The 21042-nt window shown below is 37.0% G+C and overlaps 2 protein-coding genes across 3 annotated transcripts in view; one reads left to right on the forward strand and one right to left on the reverse strand.

Annotated features, from left to right (window-relative positions):
• The window catches only part of LOC109405105 (LIM domain kinase 1), a 28950-nt gene extending 26448 nt beyond the window's left edge, over positions 1–2502 (reverse strand). For both annotated transcript variants that reach the window (XM_019678116.3, XM_019678110.3), the window contains exon 1: positions 2342–2502. In XM_019678116.3, coding sequence (XP_019533661.2) covers positions 2342–2363 — 22 coding nt within the window. In that variant the 5' untranslated portion in view covers positions 2364–2502. The remainder of the gene's footprint in view (positions 1–2341) is intronic.
• Positions 2503–4932: 2430 nt separating this feature from the next.
• Positions 4933–19015, forward strand: LOC109400240 (protein unc-119 homolog). The gene is made up of 3 exons (XM_019672718.3): positions 4933–5590; positions 5677–5849; positions 12183–19015. The coding sequence occupies exons 1-3, from the start codon at positions 5127–5129 to the stop codon at positions 12293–12295; spliced, it is 750 nt and encodes a 249-aa protein (XP_019528263.2). The 5' UTR covers positions 4933–5126; the 3' UTR covers positions 12296–19015.
• The last annotated feature ends 2027 nt before the right edge of the window (positions 19016–21042 follow it).

The following is a 21042-nucleotide window of genomic DNA, read 5'->3' on the forward strand; positions in this document are numbered from 1 at the left end:
AAATATAGGTATATATTTTTAGCTCCACGAAATTCAAAGAACGTTAATGTTCTTGTTTATTGAGCTGCTCGTCGGCAAGGAAGTTCTATCGCAAAGTAACAAGACAAATCCTGTGCAAATATTATGCAATTGTCAAAGGGACTGTGCAATGAGCAATTCTATGCTTGACTAGAAGTCACTTGGTTTGGTATGGAGCTACTCAGAACGAATTAAATTTCTCTTCTATAGGCGCCATGCTTCTTGTAAATGCCAAGGTCAATCGAGGATAAAAGCGAATTTCCACTTTGTTCTGTTGCGGATAGCTGTCGGTAGTCGGTCGTTTTCACTGCACGTTTTCAGAGTCATTGCCGCCGTGCAGTCGCGTCGTAATCCAACACTACAGGCGATAACGAGGGGAGACGACCAGTATAGGAATCTACTTCTTACGAAAATTATCCATACTCAAATGAAGTTATTTGAAATAGAATTTGATTGTTTGATTTGCCTTTATTTAAGAGACTTTCAGCCCTTGGCTGGTTCGTCTCTGTTATGTTGAAATAGAATGATGTTATTGAATTTTGTACACTATATAACAAAATGATATCAACAAATAATAAAAATTATTGGCTATGGTTGTTAATACAGACTGGCAGGGCTAGACCCGGATAGAGGTGAATAACAAAGTATTAAAAAATTATATTTGAAGTTGTTTAAGTAAAGTGAACGCAGCATTCAAGAATTTTTGAAAAACAATCTAAAATTACATTATTTGGAAAAACATTTAGATCATGTAAAACTGGATATTTTATATGAGGATTGATTAAAGAAAAATTCTTATGATGATTTCTGCTTGATAATTAAATTGTAAAAGTAGTTTGGCTAAGATAAATGAACGAGAAATTTTTGTGATTATGATTAATGAATTTTGATTAATCTTGTGATTTTGTGATTAATCATTAACGCTCTGCTTTAAAATCTCCAATATAATAATATTTTGCATACGTATTCTAGACTATTGTAGCTACTATTCCTATGGGAATTTAATTTCAATCTGCTAAACATACCTGTATACAACGCACGCACAGACATATTCGAACAGTTTTAACGAAATATTTGCTGTGTAATGCAGCAGAGTAATAAATTTTGAAGTAAATTATTGATTCTTTTGAAAATTATCAATGAAGTTGTTTTCAAACATCTATTATCATAAGCATCAGCAGAAATCCTTCCTGTTTTTTTTTTCTGTTAGAAATACGTATCATCAGATAAATCGGATAAATCAGAGTGTTGAACTGAGATTATGCTAAATGTGTAGTTAAAATTTTCACAGACAGGTATGTATCCAGGAATACTTTTGATTCATAGTAGAATTATTGATATGATTGATTTGTCTTTATTAAAGAGACTTTCAGCCCTTGGCTGGTTCGTCTCTTATGTAGTAGAATTATGTTAAGAACGCGGAGACGAACCAGCCTCGGGCTGAAAGTCTCGATAATAAGGATAAAAAAAATGTAAGGAACGATATTTGCTACTTTCGCCAGGAGTTTGATCGCAATTCGCAACCTTTTTCAGGATATCCTCCAAATCGTTGTTAAACGGATGGCTTTTTTTTGGACAGGAAATCTAGGAATTAATTGTAATTGTAATTGTAATTTATTATCATAAACGTAAGCCTGGCGGTATAACCATTAATCAGGTCCTAAACCATCTAAGCTTATGAACAATACATGTCTATACCTCTAATTTCCACATTTGATCCAGTTTTGTAAGGAATGCGAGTGATGGTGATAAAAGGTACACTCATAGGGTGTTCAATAACAAATACACTTCGGTCAAGTACATAATCAGCTAAGCGGCATCCCGGGTCTCTGGTGTGACTCAGCCACCGCATCGAAGGAACGCAGCAATAACTTAACAACATTAGCGCATAGAACGAATGTACACACAAAACACACAACGAAAATAATGCTCCTCCGTCGCATACACCAACACTAGCGCAACGGGACGACGGCCATTCTTGGAACAAATTCTTTCTCCTTGATGAAAACTCACTTCCGTTTTTTGTCGCATTTCACGATTGGCACTTTCCCAAACTACAAAAAATTGCAAAATAACACTCGACATGATGCCATTTTATTCGAATCAACCCACAATATTCGCGAAACAGCCAACATTTTGACAAAACTTGAGTTTTCTATCTTCTCTGCATACATAATCAGCTCTCCCACGCATCGATCTTCATCTGTTAATTTCCACTCGAATTTCACTTATTTTTCACCGATTTTTGCACATTCTTCACCTTCGACACAATTTCCAAACTCTTAATAGCAATATTCCACCAAAATTCACCGTAAATATTTACCTTCCTGTCCATTTTTATCCATAGTTGCATCTTTTTCTTCTACACTTCAACACTGATTGATACGATGACTGCGACGCTAATAAAAATTTTCAACTTCGATAATCAACCAATCCCGTCGTCTACTTGACCAACACTGTCCCCGCGCACCGCGACCGTGGTCACACACCCACCCACCAGGAATCACACGAACGAAACTTCACAACTGTTGTCAAAATCATAGGCTTTTTCAGCGTAAACAAAAAGCTTGAGCAGGTGTTGGAAATTAGGTCAACTAGCGATTGCCGAACAGTAGTTGAAGTCGCGCGACCTGAGATGTTGAGACTGAGACCATCTGTCAAATCTAATCCATCTAATCCAATCTCGTAAAATGAATTATGGTCCACTGCACGAAGTTATGCTGCTTACTCTCACAGAAAATTTGACGTTTGAGAGGTGCCGACACTAAAGCAGGGTACCTATACTCTTAAAAAAGCACTACTCAGAAGTGTGTGAACAAAGTCCGTTTTTTTAATTTTTAATCGATTTCTGATAAATCCCTTTCGTGACGAACCAGCACAATTGTGCTGTTGAGCGGTAACACTTTTGCATGTTTTTTTTCATCTGTTTTGACTTTGTTTTTAGTATATGCAAATATCAAATGCGGGAGCACCAAATGCGGTAAGGTATTCTAACAAGTAGGGAATCGCGCCACTTGGGCGGTGGCTTCTATATTCGTTTGTTTTCCACTATAACTCAGTCAAATTTGAACCAATTGACACAACTTTTGGAATGTGTTGAGATAAGTATAGTATCTACCCGTGTACAACATTTCAAGTCAATTGGTTCAAAATTGACTGAGTTATAGTGGAAAACAGACGAATATAGAAGCCACCGCCCAAGTGGCGCGATACCCTAATCCGATGTCAGTGGGAGCTTTTGAATCAGGCCCCTGGTATCAATGAAATATATCGTAGCCAACATCTAACTGCCTTTTACTCATATTCGTGCAAATTGAAACGAGCGTGTAATCAACAAACGCAGCTTTTGTTTGATGTTGTGAGCCACACAAGAAATCACATTCACAATGCGTGTTTGTTGGGTTGCTTTATTCAACTAATCGCATGCTCCTCTTACCGTACATTAATAAATATTAAAGCGAGTTTGAAGTGTTTTGTGATCATAACAGGTGGAAAAAATGATTCCAAAAACTGATCAACAAACCAAAATAAACGTTAAACAAAAAATGGTTGATGTTTTCGCATTTGACAGTGGGCGCTATTTATTAGCGCCCAGGACATCCTGTCTACCATGATTCAAATGCATTGATACAGGCCGTGTCAGGGGCCTGTTTTGAATCCTAGGTTGGCGGTGGTTTTGACTATGGTTGCTAAGTTGCTTTTGATAACACTATGTTACCGCGTTTGGAGCGCATTTGGGTACCGTTTGCATCTTGAACGCACACAGCAATAATGTAATAACTGTTTCAATAATTCAGCCATTACTTATACTTGTATGTGTGCAAATAAACTTTTGTTTACGTTGCCTATGATATTTACCACAACAAGGTAAACAAAAAGTGGACAAAAACCGTGAAACATGAAATTTCGCATATTTTTTATTTTCAATTTATCTAGGTAGTCAAGCCAAGAAATCGAAAGATAAGTTCTTTCACATGATTAAACATAATTTTTGTTTTGTTGGGATATCTAAGAGTTCTGTACAGCCAAAGTTGTTTTCTATGCAGTTTTCAACGCATTAGGCCAAATCACAAATTTTCTAACGCATTTTCGGTTCAGTTGTTTTGGTAGTGATCCGCCCCTCGGTTGTTTTCTTGAGTTCTTTCCTTGTCAAATACCTATTTAAACCTGTGTACTTCAGGCCTGACTCTCGAAAAACGAGAGGCAGTTTCAAACACGGTGAAAATTCTGCACGCTAGATGTAAGGGAAAAATCCCTTAACTATTCAATGTCGTAATCAACATGATCAGAAGTGTTTTTCCTTTGAGATCGCAATGCTGTCAGTGTTGATTTGAGAACCAAAACAAACCCACCAGAGGAATCAACAGAAAATCCCTTCGATTTGCACTACTGTTAAAAGCAATACGATCCAAAGTGAAAAGTTGTTGATTTGGTAATGACTGTTTTGGGCATGAAAGTGAATATTGTTGACAGGCGGTAGAAAGTGCTTCGCTTCGATTCGCACCTCTCTAACAGATGTGAAGCAGTGTAGTGGTAAAATAGTTGATCGTGACTCTAAAGGTCCTGGTATCGAATCTGGGTGCGGCTGTACACATTTTTTTTTTAAATTTTAGTTTTGAAATCAAAACATTGTCAACGACGAACTGATGTGATGATACATTAAAATTGAAGAGGCATTGGATGTTCTCTGTCAAATGATATGTAATTGATAACAAACTGATTGAACAGTAGTGCGAATTCAAGTGCCAATCAGTTTATATCACAGTGCAGATTTTTTACCGTGAAGAGCCCCCATCAAACGAATCAGCACTGTCATATAAATAGTTGACCTAACTCAAATCAGCCGCCTTAAATCATTGACGGCTCGTGCCTCTAGAGGCTAGCGGCGGCTAAAATTGCATCACAGAAAAAATAAACAAAAAGTGACACTGCCAAAGTTTGGTTTTTCCTTTTCTTCGCAACCGATCACATCACACACAGTCGTGAATCGTGAAAAAGGGCACGGAATGTTCTAACAAGGGAAACTAAAATTGTGAAACACGTCGCGAAATACTTGAAAAGTGTTGAAAGTCGTGAATTTATCGGTTCGTTTGGTTTGCGCGTAAAGAATGAGTGTAGTTGGCAAGAAGTTATCGACGATTACGACGGCTCCCTCTGCTGGAGCAGCATCTGGTGATAGTTCTGGGAGCGGAGCGACACCCATTAGTAATCCGCCCCATCCGAAGGTGATCACTCCGGAGTATGTGCTAAAGTTGAACAAAATTACCGACGATTATCTGTGCTCTCCGGATGCGAACATTTACGACATCGATTTTACCCGATTTAAAATCCGGGACATGGAAAGTGGGGCAGTGCTGTTCGAAATTGCCAAGCCATCCGCGAGTGAATCGGTGCACAATGCTGAAAACAACAGTAGTTCAGCGGCACCAGCTGAGGGGTGTAATGCCAACAGTGCTATTGGTAACGAGGACCATGTCAACGACGAGGAGGAAGCCCTGGAACCGAATGCGGGGCGATACGTCCGATATCAGTTTACACCACAGTTCCTGAAGCTAAAAACCGTCGGAGCAACGTACGTGACCAGCTCGGGGTCGGGAATCGTGATGTCCGTCCGTGGTGCTAATTTGCTCCTATGTTCTTTTGTTTGCCCTCTTACAGAGTCGAGTTTACTGTTGGCAGCAAATGCGTGAAAAATTTCCGAATGATCGAGCGACACTTTTTCCAAGATCAGCTTTTGAAAACGTTCGATTTTGAGTTCGGATATTGCATTCCGTACTCGAAGAACACCTGTGAGCATATTTACGAATTCCCTACCATCCCACCGGACCTAGGTAAGTTACTCCAATTTTAGTTTGCTTCATATAACAACATTGGCACTTGGCTGAACAGTGAATGGTGCTCGAAAATGTAGGTAATTTTAATATAGTTAACCCTCCACTTCCCATGAGTGCTCTAGAACACCATTGATTTTTGACGCACTCAAGATAAAGGGGATTTGATGAGTGAAGGAGTTTTGAACCAGTATTGGAATAATAGAGGGGCTAGAGATAGGGACGGGGGTGTTTTGTGTAATGAATGAAAATTAATCAACATCGACAAGTGTGTCATAAATCACACTGCCAGAAAAGGATCCGTTTTCGCTGCCTTTCTGCTTTAATTCAGAGTTCAGAACCGAAAACATCTCTCGTCGCGTGTTCATGACAAACACTAAGTCGTACAAGTGGGAGCGGTTACGCCAGTAACATAATCAGTAGCACAATTCCTAAAGGAATTCTTGGAGAAATTTTTAGAGGGAAAAATATTTGAGGGAATCCTTGTGGAAGAATCCCTAGAGAAAACCTCAGGAAATCCCAAGAAAAATCACTGGAGAGATCTCCTGAAATTCATGGAGAAATTACCCTAGGAATTACAGAACCTAACCCTACAGAAATTCCTGGAGGAATCCCGTAGGTAATTGTTGTAGAAACTTCTAGAGGTGTTCCCACCCTGGCCAAGATCACAGGGTTTGACCCTGGCCAAGATCACAGGGTTTGACGGTATTAAAGTGAAGGATGTTAATTGTAATTCTTGTAATGAAAATATCACCTTTAACACTTTAATGCGCCTCCAACGGTTCATTGCGAACCGGCTGCTACAGATGGAGTTTGACTGATTTATCAGAAATGCTCGATATACAGGAGGAACCTGCTGGGGCCTAGTAGTTTCTATACCCAGGAAACAGTTCCGGTCGATTGAGTCTAGGAGGGTACCGAGAGTCGTTGTGAATCATAATGAAAATATTTGTGTTTTGTGACGGGTCTCGGAATCTTTTTTGAGTCAGCAGACTTTGAACTGTTGCATGGGCTTCCCACTATTTAGTTATTTTTAACAAATACACTAAAAAATTCAATTCAAATATGAAATAATTAGTAGTATCTCGTGTATTCAATTTGCTAATACATAGTTCTCAACATTTGATGTGCTTTCGTGATTTAATTTTCTCTTTAATTATTTTTATCTGATAGTTTTGTGAGTAAACCCTAATATGTTTCATGCCTAGTGCTTAATGATATTTTCTTGCGATATCAATTCAAAATAACTAAAAAACTAATAGTGGGAAGTGCAGCATTTAATAGTGCATGCTTATAGATTCGAAGCTAACGTGTGATCAAGACGAAATCGACAAAAACTGACTACTTCGACTTTGACTAACGTAGACTATTTATGACAAATTAGATTTTTTTACATTTTTCGGCTGTATGGAAGGTTTTCTTTAATTTTGACCTATTTGGACCTTTCTGATAGTGCTAGGGATGTGGACGAAATACAACTTGCAAAGATAAAAAACAGTACTAAAATAAGGATCAACAAAAATGGACATAACAAACACATCGATCATCTAACAGATCATAGGCACACCAAAGATTACTGAACTATATGGCAGACCATAAATTTGAACAATAACATTCTTTAAACCTAGACATGACAAAAAAAAACACAAATACAAAATCGACCAAATGACAATAAACCGAAACTTTCACACCTTCTACCGTAACCTTCTGAATCAGTACGCAACAGTGTCTTACTGGACGACATGTCCGTGCACGGCTGGTGAACTGCTTCTGAAGGAATACGTTCTCTATCCTATCCAAAGGCCTAGTGAACTGTCGTTGTCTGCGCAAACGCATCGTGCTCTTCCATATAGACGCGAGACGATTGTGCACACAGTGATGGGAGAGGTTTCTACGTCCCTCGGCGTGCCGCTAGGAACCTTCAAAAAAAAAAAAAAAAAAGAAACTTCTAGAGGTGTTCCCGGATAAATTCCATGAGTAATTTTTGATGGCTTCCCTTTTGAAATCTTCGAAGAAATCCCTGTAGAAATTTCTGTAGAAATTCGCGGAGCAATTCCTGAGAAATGTTTTGGCTGAATATCTGGAGCGATTCCTGGAAGAATCGCAGTAGAAATGGCTTTAAAACTTCCATTCCAGATATCTTAGCAAGAATTCCTAGAAAAATCTAGAAATACCGGAAAAAATCACAAAAGAAATTCTTAAAGTGATACCAAAGAAATTCTGGTAGGAATAGGAAATTCTGGAGGAATCACTAGATGGATTGCTTTGAAGGCTATGGAGGAATATAAAAATATTGTACAAATTCCTGAAAAGTCCTGCAGGAATACCAGCAATAATTTCTGAAGGGATCTCAGCAGAAGTTTATGAAGGAATTTTAAAATAAACTTGAGGAGGTACCAAAAGAGGAATGCCTGGAAAATTCTCAGAAGAATTCATCTAGGAATTCCCAGAGCCATTCCTGGCAGTATTTTCGGAGCAATTCCTGAAGGAGCATCAGCAGAAGCTCTCGGAGCAATCGCAGGCAAGAATTTCTGAAGGATTTCCAATAAATAGGAATTGGAAAATTTTTAAGACAAATGTATGGTGGAATCGCTAGAGAAAAATATACGCAGGAATTTTTGGAGAACCTGGAAGAACCAATAGCACTGTTGAGCTTAGAGTCCTTCCCTAGAACTCGAACGTCGGTCAGCCGCCTCTAACATGAGGATCAAACACTGTTGTGAGCCGCTCCTCCTGGGGAGCACACGCTCAGGTTTGATAGGGTAATTCATGTATTTTGGACAGTTGGGGGTTAGGGTGCGCCAACTCGCGATAGCAAACTCAGGTTTACGTGTGTGATTCTGAATGTAGGATTCTTGTAATATGATAATGTGCTTATAAATTTGGTGACGGCTACTTATGGACTAGCGAGAATGGATCGAATTTTTGTGAGCTTCGTGGCCGAGCGGTTAGCGGCGTCAGTCGTTTAGGTGTCTCGTAAGCCTCGGAGTGTGGGTTCGATTCCCGCTCCTGTCGGGGAAAACTTTTCGTCAAACGAAAAATTCTCCACTGGGCCTCTAGGTCCATTGTCGAATGTTTGTAATGTTCAGTAGGTGTAATTGTCTTTTTTTAAATTTCCCTTATGTGGGATATGCAATGTTGATCACTCTATCCTAAATTGAACGTGTTTGGTTCCGCATAATTCATTGATATTTACAAAAATAACTAAAAATTGATGGATATTACCCAAGTAACCACGAAGCCTTATATAAGTGCATCAATTTTGCCCTATATTTATATTTAAAATTGTGAATATAATGGTGCATTGCTTTAAACCCCTCATTAAAGCAATATTAAAGTCGAAAAGGGCCCCACTAAAATCAAATAAGTGCCACATATTGCAGCACGCTGACAGCCATTGCTAAAGTAACATAAATGCATGTGCTGTATATTTGCATTTGCACATGCTTAATACGTGCAACACGAAAAACCAAAACAAAAATCTATTTTTGGCACCGTTTTGTTATCGACGGTACTGATGCCCCCCACACATGACTGTTTTAACCATTATTTTTTTGTCGCCGGGTCGGGAGTCGAACCAGAAGTGTTGAAGACCGCTAGATGAGTTCCATCGCGCACCAGCGCGTTGGACCGTTTCTGCTGCAGTGATAACAACAGATTTTTCATTAACTAAAAGGAAACTGATCTTCTGTCTCAATCATTGCAGTAGAAGGCAAAACGACTATGTCATATGTAATAGAATACAGTAATTCATTACATTATGATAAATAAATAATGCATTTTAGAAGATATTTAAAACTAAAACGACGATTAAAACACCCTTCGTACACTGCTCATATGCTAATTGTGATTTCCATCATTATTGGCATATGATAGCAGCCTACAGAAAAGAGAAAAGGTTATCTCTAAAAAGGTTTTGCTGTCGTCGATGGCTCAAATGGGGATTAAGTTGGTCGGGAGTCGAACCAGAAATGTTGAATACTGATGGAGCCGACCGTAAAGTTGTTCAATCTTCTTGATTTGATTTGTTTACCATTAGAGTCAAGCTTTTATAATTGTATTGTTAGATCAAACTTTGCTAGTTTGTACATTGCATTTATTCAGTTTTTGCAGTGTTGAATTATTGAATTATCTTATATCACCTTTTAATGAACCCTTATGTAAAGAAAAATGCAATGCATCATTACATTGATAATGCCAATCTAAAGGATTATTGCATGACAAGTGTGGAATTATTGCATTTCGCATTGCAATGTTTGATATTCAGTCTAATTCGTGCAATGATATAATGCTTGTGATTACTTGGGTACTTACTATTAAATTCAGGATGTATAACTAATTGGGCCCATATAGCCGAGGCGGTAAACGCACGGTCGGTCCAGGATCTTTTCGTAAAGGAAATTTCCTTGACTTCCTTGGGCATAGAGTATCTTCGTGCCTGCCACACGATATACACATGCAAAATGGTCATTGGCAGAGGAAGCTCTCAGTTAAAAATTGTGGAAGTGCTCATTGAACACTAAGCTGAGAAGCAGGCTTTGTCCCAGTGAGGACGTTACGCCAAGAAGAAAGAAAGAAAGAAAACTAATTATCGATTGAGAGTCAACTAAATAAAGCATTTTGAATACAGAAATATTTTCTCAAGGAATGGTTGTGCACAGACTTTAGATGATAAAGCAGTTTTTTTTTTCATCCATGTACTAATAGCCTGACGTCTCTTCCGCAATGCCATTCATCATCCACTCTATCAACTGGCAGCGTAGCTCTGTGCCGAGTAGTATTGCCAGAGTCAGGGGTCTTGTCGGAACAGACAGGCTGAGGACAACGTTGGAAACATTGTTCCTTATATTCCTTAGAAACCAATTGCATATTTTACAAAGTTACTTATACGCATAGAATATGACTGTACTTAGCATTCCCTGTGACTAAAACCTTAACGAAAGCATTTTAAGCTGAAAAAATCATGATTTCCAATCGCTTGTTAGAATTGTATTTTGGATATCGAATATATGTTTTGGACACCCTCAGGTATATACAATTTGAACAGGGCCATTATCTCAAAATTTAGCCATGTATACTGTTAAATCATGGAAGTAGAATAAATTAACAAATATTTTCTTGCAAATAATCAAATTTCTTCGTTTAACAGGCTTCTATTTTAATAATTAATACAGTTTTTGTTAAAATCAAGAAATTGCCGCCAGATCCACAGAAAACGCTCCTAAGTATGCAATCGCACGGCATCCCCATGTAGTTTATCAAATGACCAGAATATATCAACAGTAGAAAAGCTGTAATATATTTTGGACACTACATATTTTAAGTGTTCCAGGTGAATGTTAAGAGATTGGCTGCCTAATGCTTCTTGATTGAACATTTCTCATTGCAATAAGGCTTTCAAATTTCTTACAATTATTAATTCAACGATTTTGAGGTGCATATTATATGTGACGGTAAAGTGTATGTTCTCTTGCATTTGAGGGGTTTCAATGGCACAGTTTACATTTTCGATATATTTGAAGTAAATTCTCAATTGTTAGGCATATTTTCAGCGTAAATCAACAGAATAGGGTCTAATTGATCCAATAATTGATATTGAAAAGTATCTACTTTTATTAGCTCTTCGGAACAAGTCAAACATCAAGTCTACATACATGTCCAAATTATATTTTTTACCCTATAATCGCAGTCAAATAGACGTAACGCTGGCAATGTTTATATTTTGCCTGTTTGTCTCTCGTGAAAAGCAAAATATCTTAAAAATTAATATGCGTTCAACTTCTAGATTAGCAATACGTATTATGTATGTCGAACTCATGTGTTTCAATATTTCGAGCACCATTTCCGCAGCCAATTGTAATAATCATCAATAAACAAACGTCGCCTTTCATTCTCGTCATCAATTGTCAACATACTTTCACTTAAACATCATCGCATATGCTTACAATTGATCAACAGGGTTGGCATTATTTTATTTGTATGACAAATGCCATCTGGACTTTAACTTTTTTCAAAAATGAAACTTTCGTAGGCGTGATAGGAATAATCATATTGTTTATATATTTTTTATATAAATTATATAAATTCATCTACATGCAACATCAATTATATTCCTAAATCCCAACGCCAAGAAATATGCGAAGGAAAACTTTCATTTTAGAGAAAATCAAATAGCCATGATGTTTTATTGCCTTACCAAATTTAATAACTTCACTCCTTGTGAGTGGCTGTCAATATAATTTTCACAGGTAATCATTGTACCACCGCATAGTTTGAGATATTTAGAGTTAATATAACAATTACATTGTATTAATCTAATTAAACAATTTCCAGTAAACGAAATGATCATAAACCCGTTTGAGACGCGCTCGGATAGCTTCTACTTTGTGGACAACTGTCTGGTAATGCATAACAAAGCAGACTACGCGTACAACGGAGGTCTTTGAGCTTAATCAACCGAAAAGTTATATAACTCAAAAAAAAACATTATCGTACTATATTTTCTACATCTCTGAGTGATTTATTACTATTAAACACTTTGAAAGCACTACTTCTAACGAGAGAATAGTGTGCAAAGAGTAAACATGATCGATGGAAGACGATTAGGTAAACGATGTTTAAAACCGATTTTAGAATGTTAGACTACAAGATATAATCTTAACTAAATGGAAAAGAGCAAAAGCAGCGATTCTTGTAAGAAGCAAAAAAAGAATCGTCTAATTTTAAGATAGTCTACATAAAATTTCGTTGTCTACATGAATGGAGCAAAAAAGTATGAAAACTAATCAAATCACCTTTCTTGCCTTAATGATTTGTTGTCACTAATTAGGAATAATGTTCCCATTACACCAAAAAATTATAAGTAGTTTAAAAGAAACCAAAAAGACACACGGTATAAGTATAGCTTCGCAGTGCTTAATGAGCTCTTTAATTTCTCCTGAGTTTCCAATCAGTCGTTGAGAATGGCATCAGCTAGAAGAGGAAGCAAAATAATGAAAGTAGGCTAAAAGGCAAACATCCTCATAGCAGCACTATGTCTCGCCAAGGACGTTTCCTCATTGCAAGTCCTGGGCACTATGAGAATGGGTGGGAGTTGGGTGGTTCAAGGGTTATATTTGGAAAGCATGGGGAATGGGTGGATGTACATCCGTGCAGAAAGGAAGACTGTTTGAGGAGGAGGTAAAACAAGAAACGACACAGCTAAACGGAGTACTGCTACACAATCATTGATTGCTAGTTTATTCTTTTTTGTTTCACTATTTCCCCAAATTTTCAAGACATGCACAAATGGAGAGTATGATTCAAAATGAACTCTAGTAGCAAAATGGCTGAGAGCATGGAAGGTTCTTCCTGAATATCCCATTTTAGTGTAATAACTGGCTTACAAGATAATACTGCCTACGACCAAACAACTAAAAAACTGATTGTATTGAATAATTCTTTCATCAAATATGATTTAGATTGAACATTCAATTACACAAAAAACTACTTGCATTCCAACAGGAAACTACAAAGTCATGAAGGTTGCATTTTTCTTCATCTTCCCTCGCATATCGTTTGTTTTTCCCATCAGTTGCGTTGGGTCTTTTTGCCCGCCGGTTGCTCTACTTGAACTCGACACTCCACAGGAAGCAAGGCGAGTAGGTCGTACCGGCCGTATGACAAAAAGTTTCCCCTCTTCTACATTGTGCATTTGCACTTCCTCAACAGCCTGACCCTGATGGCTGCTGCTGGCTGAACGAACAAGCACTGCGGGAAATTAGGCCTACAATCGAGCAATCACGTTCTGTTCACGGTTCAACGCTGTCTGTTTGTCTGCTGCAGACATGGAGGTTTGTTTGGGTTTGCCACTGATCCGATTTGTTGGTAACATAATAAGGCTTTGATAAATGATAATTAAACTCTCGGAATGCAACTTTTACGTAGTTGAATGTGAAGTTCTGTTTGTTTATGCGTGAACAGAAAATTATCTGACTCCACTTCATTTTATTTGTTTCTCTCTAAGTTAGGGTATTGGTTCCCTTCTTAAGCATGTGGCTCCCATTTTCATATATGTTTTCGGACTCCTATTAAACGAATACTACTAGACTGAACTATGAGATGTTTAAAATTTGCCTGTTCACTAGCACCGCCTAGTGGCGGATTTTCGAAACAAGTGTCTTATCGATCAACATTGCCGAAGACACGATGTTTCTAAGTTATCAGGATACTGAGCCATGAAATTTTTAAAATTTTCGTGTTTATTAGCGCCGCTTAGTGGCAGAATTTCGAAACAAGTATCCCATTTTACGTAAGTCTATGTCATGCTGAGCATCTTTGCCGAAGACACCATCTTCAAAAGTTTTCAGAATTCTGAGATATGAGGTTTTGAAAATTCACATGCTCACTAGCGTCGCCGAACTTCGAAGCTCATCATATGTAAGTTATTGGCATATCCAACAACTTTTCCGAAGACACTATCCTTGAGCTGTCCCATGTCGTAACAGTTGCTTGACAACCTAATATGGGTCCTGTAGTGCAATTTAGCTTCAACATGTTGATGACACCTCTAGCGGCCAAGTTACCAACTAATCATATAAACCAAAGTTCTAAATGGTAGATTTTTTCCATCACTACAACCTTGCCGAAGAAAATATTGCGCTATTTCTTAACATACCCGAGATAATTGGTAATACCCCAAAATAGCCGAAATCCTGACGATCAAGTTCCTGGTACATCTTCTCATTGTCTTTAAATTAAGAACTTAAGGATAAATACCAGATGACGAAGTTTTTGGATGATACAGAAATTCATGGAGGACTTTTTAAAAGTATTCGAAAACATACTCTTGAAAAAAAAATGTACACGGAGACAAATTTCGTTCGTTTGAAACAAAAATACCGTCAAGGCACCATTCACCGTGGATCTAAGATGATTCGGGGCAAATAAGGTCTGTCATTTGACACCAGTCTTATAAACATTGTTGGTGCCGCTTTTAATTGCCTTCATTATAGGTTAAAATTAAAGTAATATCCACAGAAGTAGAAAATTTTTCACAAAATTTGGTGATATAGTACAATTAGTAAAGAATAGTATGGTCGCCTAATTCCGTAGTAGGTCACCATTCACCGTGGTAGTAGGGACCCATTCACCGTGTATGAAAAAATTTATTCTACTTTGTTTAAAAATGATCAAACCAACCCAGCCAAGGGAATTTTCTTAGTTTAAATTCATTTCAAGTAATAACTTGCAAGATTTTATTAGAAAAACGAATGTTCAAATTTTCGATTTTTTATAGATATATGGGACAATATGGGGCACGGTGAATGGAGACCATTGATTTTTAGGGTACCCATTTACCGTGCCTTTTTGTTTCAATTAAAAAGTACGAGTAATCGTACTTTCTTGTTAAACTTACTTCGGTAATGCAAAATACATACCTGATATGTGAATTTAATCGCTTCTTGGTGGAATAAAAACGTTACTACATTTAGTTTATCGATCGAAATCACCTTAGCGCAGTTTTCGTTTTTTTTTTCACTATGAATGCAGTGATCGAGCAGAAACCCGCTTCATGTAAACATACTTTAATGTCAAAATGATACTTTTAAATGTTTTTAATGAGCGTTTTGACATGGTAACAATAGGCCTTTTCATGTGACAGATCCGTGCATGCATTTGTTTACAAAGCTTGAACAACAGCTGCTAACAAGAACGTGTCATCTTCATAGAAGAACTGTCAAACACCCGAACAATCAGCTGATATAAGACGTCAAATGAAAAGGCCCATACATTAGTGATGTATTGGTGAAATTGAAGGGAAATTGTCATATCATTCAATCATAATATGGAAATAATGAAAAAATATTCGAAGGCACACGGTGAATGGAGCCCCCACGGTGAATGGCGCCTTGACGGTATTCATGTTTATTCGGTAAACTGATAAAACGTTTAAAACTAAAATTTTAATTTTTAAAACTAACTCAATTACACATTTATTTCGACAATTCCCATTGAGGAGCCCCCCGTTCTGCCGTCGAGAACATGTCCATGTCTGCATGTCCTTCCTGATGTTTCCTGAACGCCATAAAGGATAACCAACCACCTCTGTGCCATCGTCTGATGATGGTGTGATAAATTGCTTTTCAATGTACACTCCCGATCAAAAGTTTGGGGTCAACCCCTCAAAAACATGTCATTTTTTTAGGCCCATATCTCCGCCAATTTACGTCCGATTTCAAAACCCTAGGTTTCATTCAAAAGATAATAAGTCAAAGGAACTTTGAACATGATTTAAAAGAAACTTTAAAAAAAATTGTATGTAAACTTAATCCAAAGTTGCAAAATTTTCTAAAAAATGAATATAAACTTGCGGCAGTGTCGCTGGAAATTGGGTCGACCAAATTTTAAGATGAGAGCGGTAATATAACCCATTTTCTATTAGCTTTCAACTGCTGTTTACTGAACTTAGCTGAAAAATCTAGAAAAAAAAGTTATTAAGTAAATTAACTCTTCATGTTATCGACCAAAAGTTTGGGGTCACCCCTCAATATGATGTATCAGCCAAAAGTTTGGGGTCACTTTCGTAAAACATGGAAAAGTGATTTGGTGATATCTTCGTCATCTATAGTTCAATTTTAATTCTTTTTGGCTTATTTCAAAGATAATTAATTAAATTTAAGTTTATATTCATTTTTTAGAAAATTTGGCAACTTTTGGTTAAGCTTACATACAAAATTTTTTGAAAAAGTTTCTTTTAAATCATGTTCAAAGTTTCTTTGACTTATTATCTTTTGAATGAGACCTAAGGTTTTGAAATCGGACGAACATTGACGAAGATATGGGCTTAAAAAATGACATGTTTTTGAGGGGGTGACCCCAAACTTTTGATCGGGAGTGTATGTACCATACGGTCGGGCTAATTGAATATAATCTTGTATAATCTGCGCCCCTACGTCGTCGGGTGATGGGTATTGATTGACCAAAACGGGTTGTCACGAAACATCGACTGACGACCGGTTTGATCAATCCCTGGCGATGTCGCAGATGCAGCCCAACCAATAGATTGCATATCAATTCGTTTAGGTACAGTACTCCGGTTAGTTAGCTTTGAAATGGAAAGAATGAATCATTAAATGTTGCAAACTTTTTTTAAGTTACAGTGATTTCAGTGCACTCTGTATGTAGCCAAAACATGTTCATTCCTGAAAAAAAGGTTAATTTGAGATATACGCCGTAATTGTAGTCACGTCCATGTAGGAGTAAGTATTGTGCAATTAGATCATTAGTGTAATAAACAATCGCAATTGCTGATTATTTTTCACTTGAGATTCAAAGTGTTCCTAAAATTGCCCTGATTGACAATTTTCCTAAATGTACTACCGAAGGCGATTCCGCATTGAGTAATTCCACACTTCATTTCAATTTGTTCCCTCCGTATTTTTTATGTGATGTTCTACTCAAAATCCATTCTTTTTGAACAAAAGAGTAGGACGTCATTTTATTATTTCATAAGCATCATTATTTTTTTCTCTTTTTATTCACGATATTACCAAAAGTACAATACAAGCTAATGGGTCCCATCCGCTATTATGGTTAAATGAGGGTAAAAACAAATATCCAACGATTTTTTCGTAAGCAGTTCTAAATTGAGTTTAAATAAGGGCGAAAGTAACATGAGCGAGTTCTCTTCATGGACTCTCTCTTCTTCAAATCAAAGTGACAAGATGCAAGTATGATTGCACTTTTTGGTCATAAATCGCTAAATTGCGATGCAATCTAGCGTCTAAATGTAAAAAAGTTTGATTGAATTTGCATCTTGTTACTTTAATTTGCAGAAGAGAAAGTCGATGAAGAGAATTCTCTCATGTTACTTTCGCCCTTATTTAAACTCAATCTAGAGTTATTCGGTTTGAACCAAGGATGGGATCATTCATTTGCAGTCATTTACATTCACTTGCTGTTAACTCGCTTCAGAAACATCTCAGCGAAAATCAATGTATGGAACACTTTTTCATTTTTGATTTATCTACGACTTTGTAGAAGAATATATAAGCGTAAAATCAATAATTAAGTCAACAGAAAGCAGCAAACGCAACTCTCCACGGCGTGAATGTAATTTACATTCATCACGTGGAGAGTTGCCTTCACATCTCGCTCATGAGTTTGGTATGCGTGTGCGACCCCAATGTTATTCGACAAACTTTCAGATAAAATTACAAGGTTAAATTCATCCATACATTGTTTTTTGACAGCATGCTTCTGAACTGAGATAATAGCAAGTGAATGTAACTTTTTGCAAATGAATGGTCCCATCCCTGGTTTGAACAACCCTTGATCTTATTCATTATTATTATAAAAAAAATATTTCAACACGGCATGCAAAATGTCTTTTTAGTGAAATTTTGTCACAAGCATTGCAAAAAAAATAATCTCATGTGCAAAATTCAACTTATATAGTTATTGCAAGCATTCCATCAGTATGTTGCATTTGATCTCATATATACAAATTTATTTCTAGTTCTACTTTTAGTTTACTCACATAAAATCTACAGCAAAATCGTACTAAAGAATCTTGATATTTGTTGCATTACCGTAGCTGTAAGATGGTGTTAGAATAAAAACGTAGAAAATTGTTTAGATGTGCAGCACATAGTGAACACCCACACGTAAGAGCAAAACCATCACAAAGACAGGAGCACGATTGCATATTCCAATATAAACAAAATAGATTAACCCATGAAAATACAGATAAAATATAGAAAATAAAGTGCACGACAGCACGATTGATACAAAACACTCCCAAACTAAAGAAAGTAAACCTAACTAACGAAAAATAGACCGCCCATGAACAAAAACAGCAAGGGTAAGCAGTTTGTTAAATTTTATGGGACATCAGCTTCTGTCACGTGTTTATTAACAAAAAAAAATGAAACAAAAGAAAAAAATGATACATTTTGAGACAAAAAAAAATACAGGAAAAATCGTTTCTGGCAAATCGAATACTACTAGTCAAAATGTGGAAGCTAAAAACCAAAGCAAGCGGCAAGCAGGAATTTAAAATTTAATGGATCATGGTATGTGTAAGACACGTTTATTTTACCCACGTTAGTACAAATTTGTTTTGTGTTTGTTTTTCATGCAATCAAATCATGATTTTGAAATAGAAATATCACTTGTTCGATGTACGCCATATTGCTACTTTGTTATCCGAACATCCTTATGCTACTTAAATGAGAAGGTTTTTTTAAAAAAGTCTATCACAGGTAGGTAATAATATGTACTAGAGGGATGGCTCAAGAAGCGTTTTCTCCTTCAATAAAAAAAAATATGCCATCGTTATAAAAGACCTGTTTTATCATCTGCCTGTAGGAGAATGAAGGAAATCAGGGTTTGAATAAAATATATAAAGGTAAGGAAGTAGGGAAAGCTACCGTGTAAGAAGGTGTTAACGTATTAGCGCAGACAGACGTTCAAGTTTGACTCAGCAGCTTGTGTAAAAAACATGGCCGCCACAAATTGCCAAGTGGCAATCAGCGAACAGATGGCGTTAGTGACGTTCATATTCAATCGCTGCCTCACATGTGCGTTGCGACCAACAACTGTCACCACGGTCGTCTTCCAGCCGGATGGCGGGAAAATACCGCACGTGTTGCACGCTAATAATGTTTCCACAAAATTTGTGCAGAGTAAATGACTTTTATTGAATGTCTAAAATCTTTTGCACAAATTAGCGCAGGACTCTTGTAAAATATTTTACACATTATTACTTTTATTTTACATAGAATTGCTTTAATAAAACTGCATTTGGATGAACTTCACTTGCATTGGGAAATCTTTGTGAATGTGACGCAAATGTAGGAATGATTTTGACAGTGTTTGTTTTGATTTTATTTTTCGGAGGGTAGTGAACAGGGTGGTAAGTAAGCGGCTGGAAGCACGTGGTTTCTCAAACTGTCAACTGCAAGCGACTGCACTGTGGCAATCGATTGCCTAGGTGTCGCTAGTGAAAATTTACATAGAAAATTTGAATAAATTTGTTCGAGCTAGAACGTCTGTCTGCGGTATTAGCGTTGTAACATGGCCTCTCACGCTGCTGAAAAAAACGAATCCCTTTATTGGCTTTCAAGGGCAAAACAAAACATACTGTTACCCATCTTTGTTTCGGTAGCGCAACTACCGAACTGATGATGTTTACCTTTTTTACATACCTATCAACATAATCTGTTGAGGGAATTATTTTATTTTTCCTACTTACAACCCACACCCGACAATTTTTTTAAGTGGGAATGGTAGAACTTTTGATTCCCTCGGTCGCACGTACATTAGTTTTGCATTTTGTTCCACCATTTCCGTGAAAAATGAGATCCGGCTTGTGCAAGTGAGGAGTGGAGGTTAGAATTGTAGGATATTCTAGGTTAGATTTGCTGTCCACTTCGCCTGAACGATTTTCAGACCCAGAAATATCGTACTTCTAATTAGTTTTCACTGCAGTGAAAAATACTGTTATGCTCAGAATAAACAGTTATACCTTCTGATCACACTCATTTACTCATAAATCTCAATCTGACTGTAAAAATAATGAATTTCTTTCCAATGTTTTGAAACCCCGAACGAATTTGACATTGCTTTCGGGAAGCACCATCACGACGACGACAACACTCCCAAGCGGTCGAATCGTCGTTTTGGGGGCGAATAAGGCCGAGAGAACCAGGCACGGAATCCACTCGTTCTACATTGGAATATAAAGTACATGTGGTGCAATGAACAAAAACGTTTTTATTTTCAAAAAATTCGATGGTCGATTTTGTATGAAAAAAATTGGTCTAAATTTCAACTTTTTGTCAACAAAGTTTAAAATGTTGTTATTTTGTGATGCGTTTATCAATCATGCTGATTTTTTGTCAGGTTATTGCCCTAATATTCATGAGTTACTTGTGTGGATTTGAACTCGATTGGTCAATTATTTTAGACGATATGGCAATTTTAGTACATGTCCATTTATTATAGTACATTTTTTCAAAAGGCTGAGTTTCTAAGAGTAATGAAGCAATCAAGTTAAAATTTTGTCCACAAGTAAAAGGAACATAGGCCTTTCATTCCCCATCATTGGATTTTCAATTCGCTCACCATAACAGAATTTCGAGCTTATAAACCTTCATGCACGCAAAAATGGCAGTTTTTGGAGAGACATTTTGTTCTAAAAAAGCCCATT

This window comes from Aedes albopictus, chromosome 3 (genome assembly GCF_035046485.1).
Source record: "Aedes albopictus strain Foshan chromosome 3, AalbF5, whole genome shotgun sequence".
In the NCBI taxonomy this organism is placed as follows: domain Eukaryota; kingdom Metazoa; phylum Arthropoda; class Insecta; order Diptera; family Culicidae; genus Aedes; species Aedes albopictus.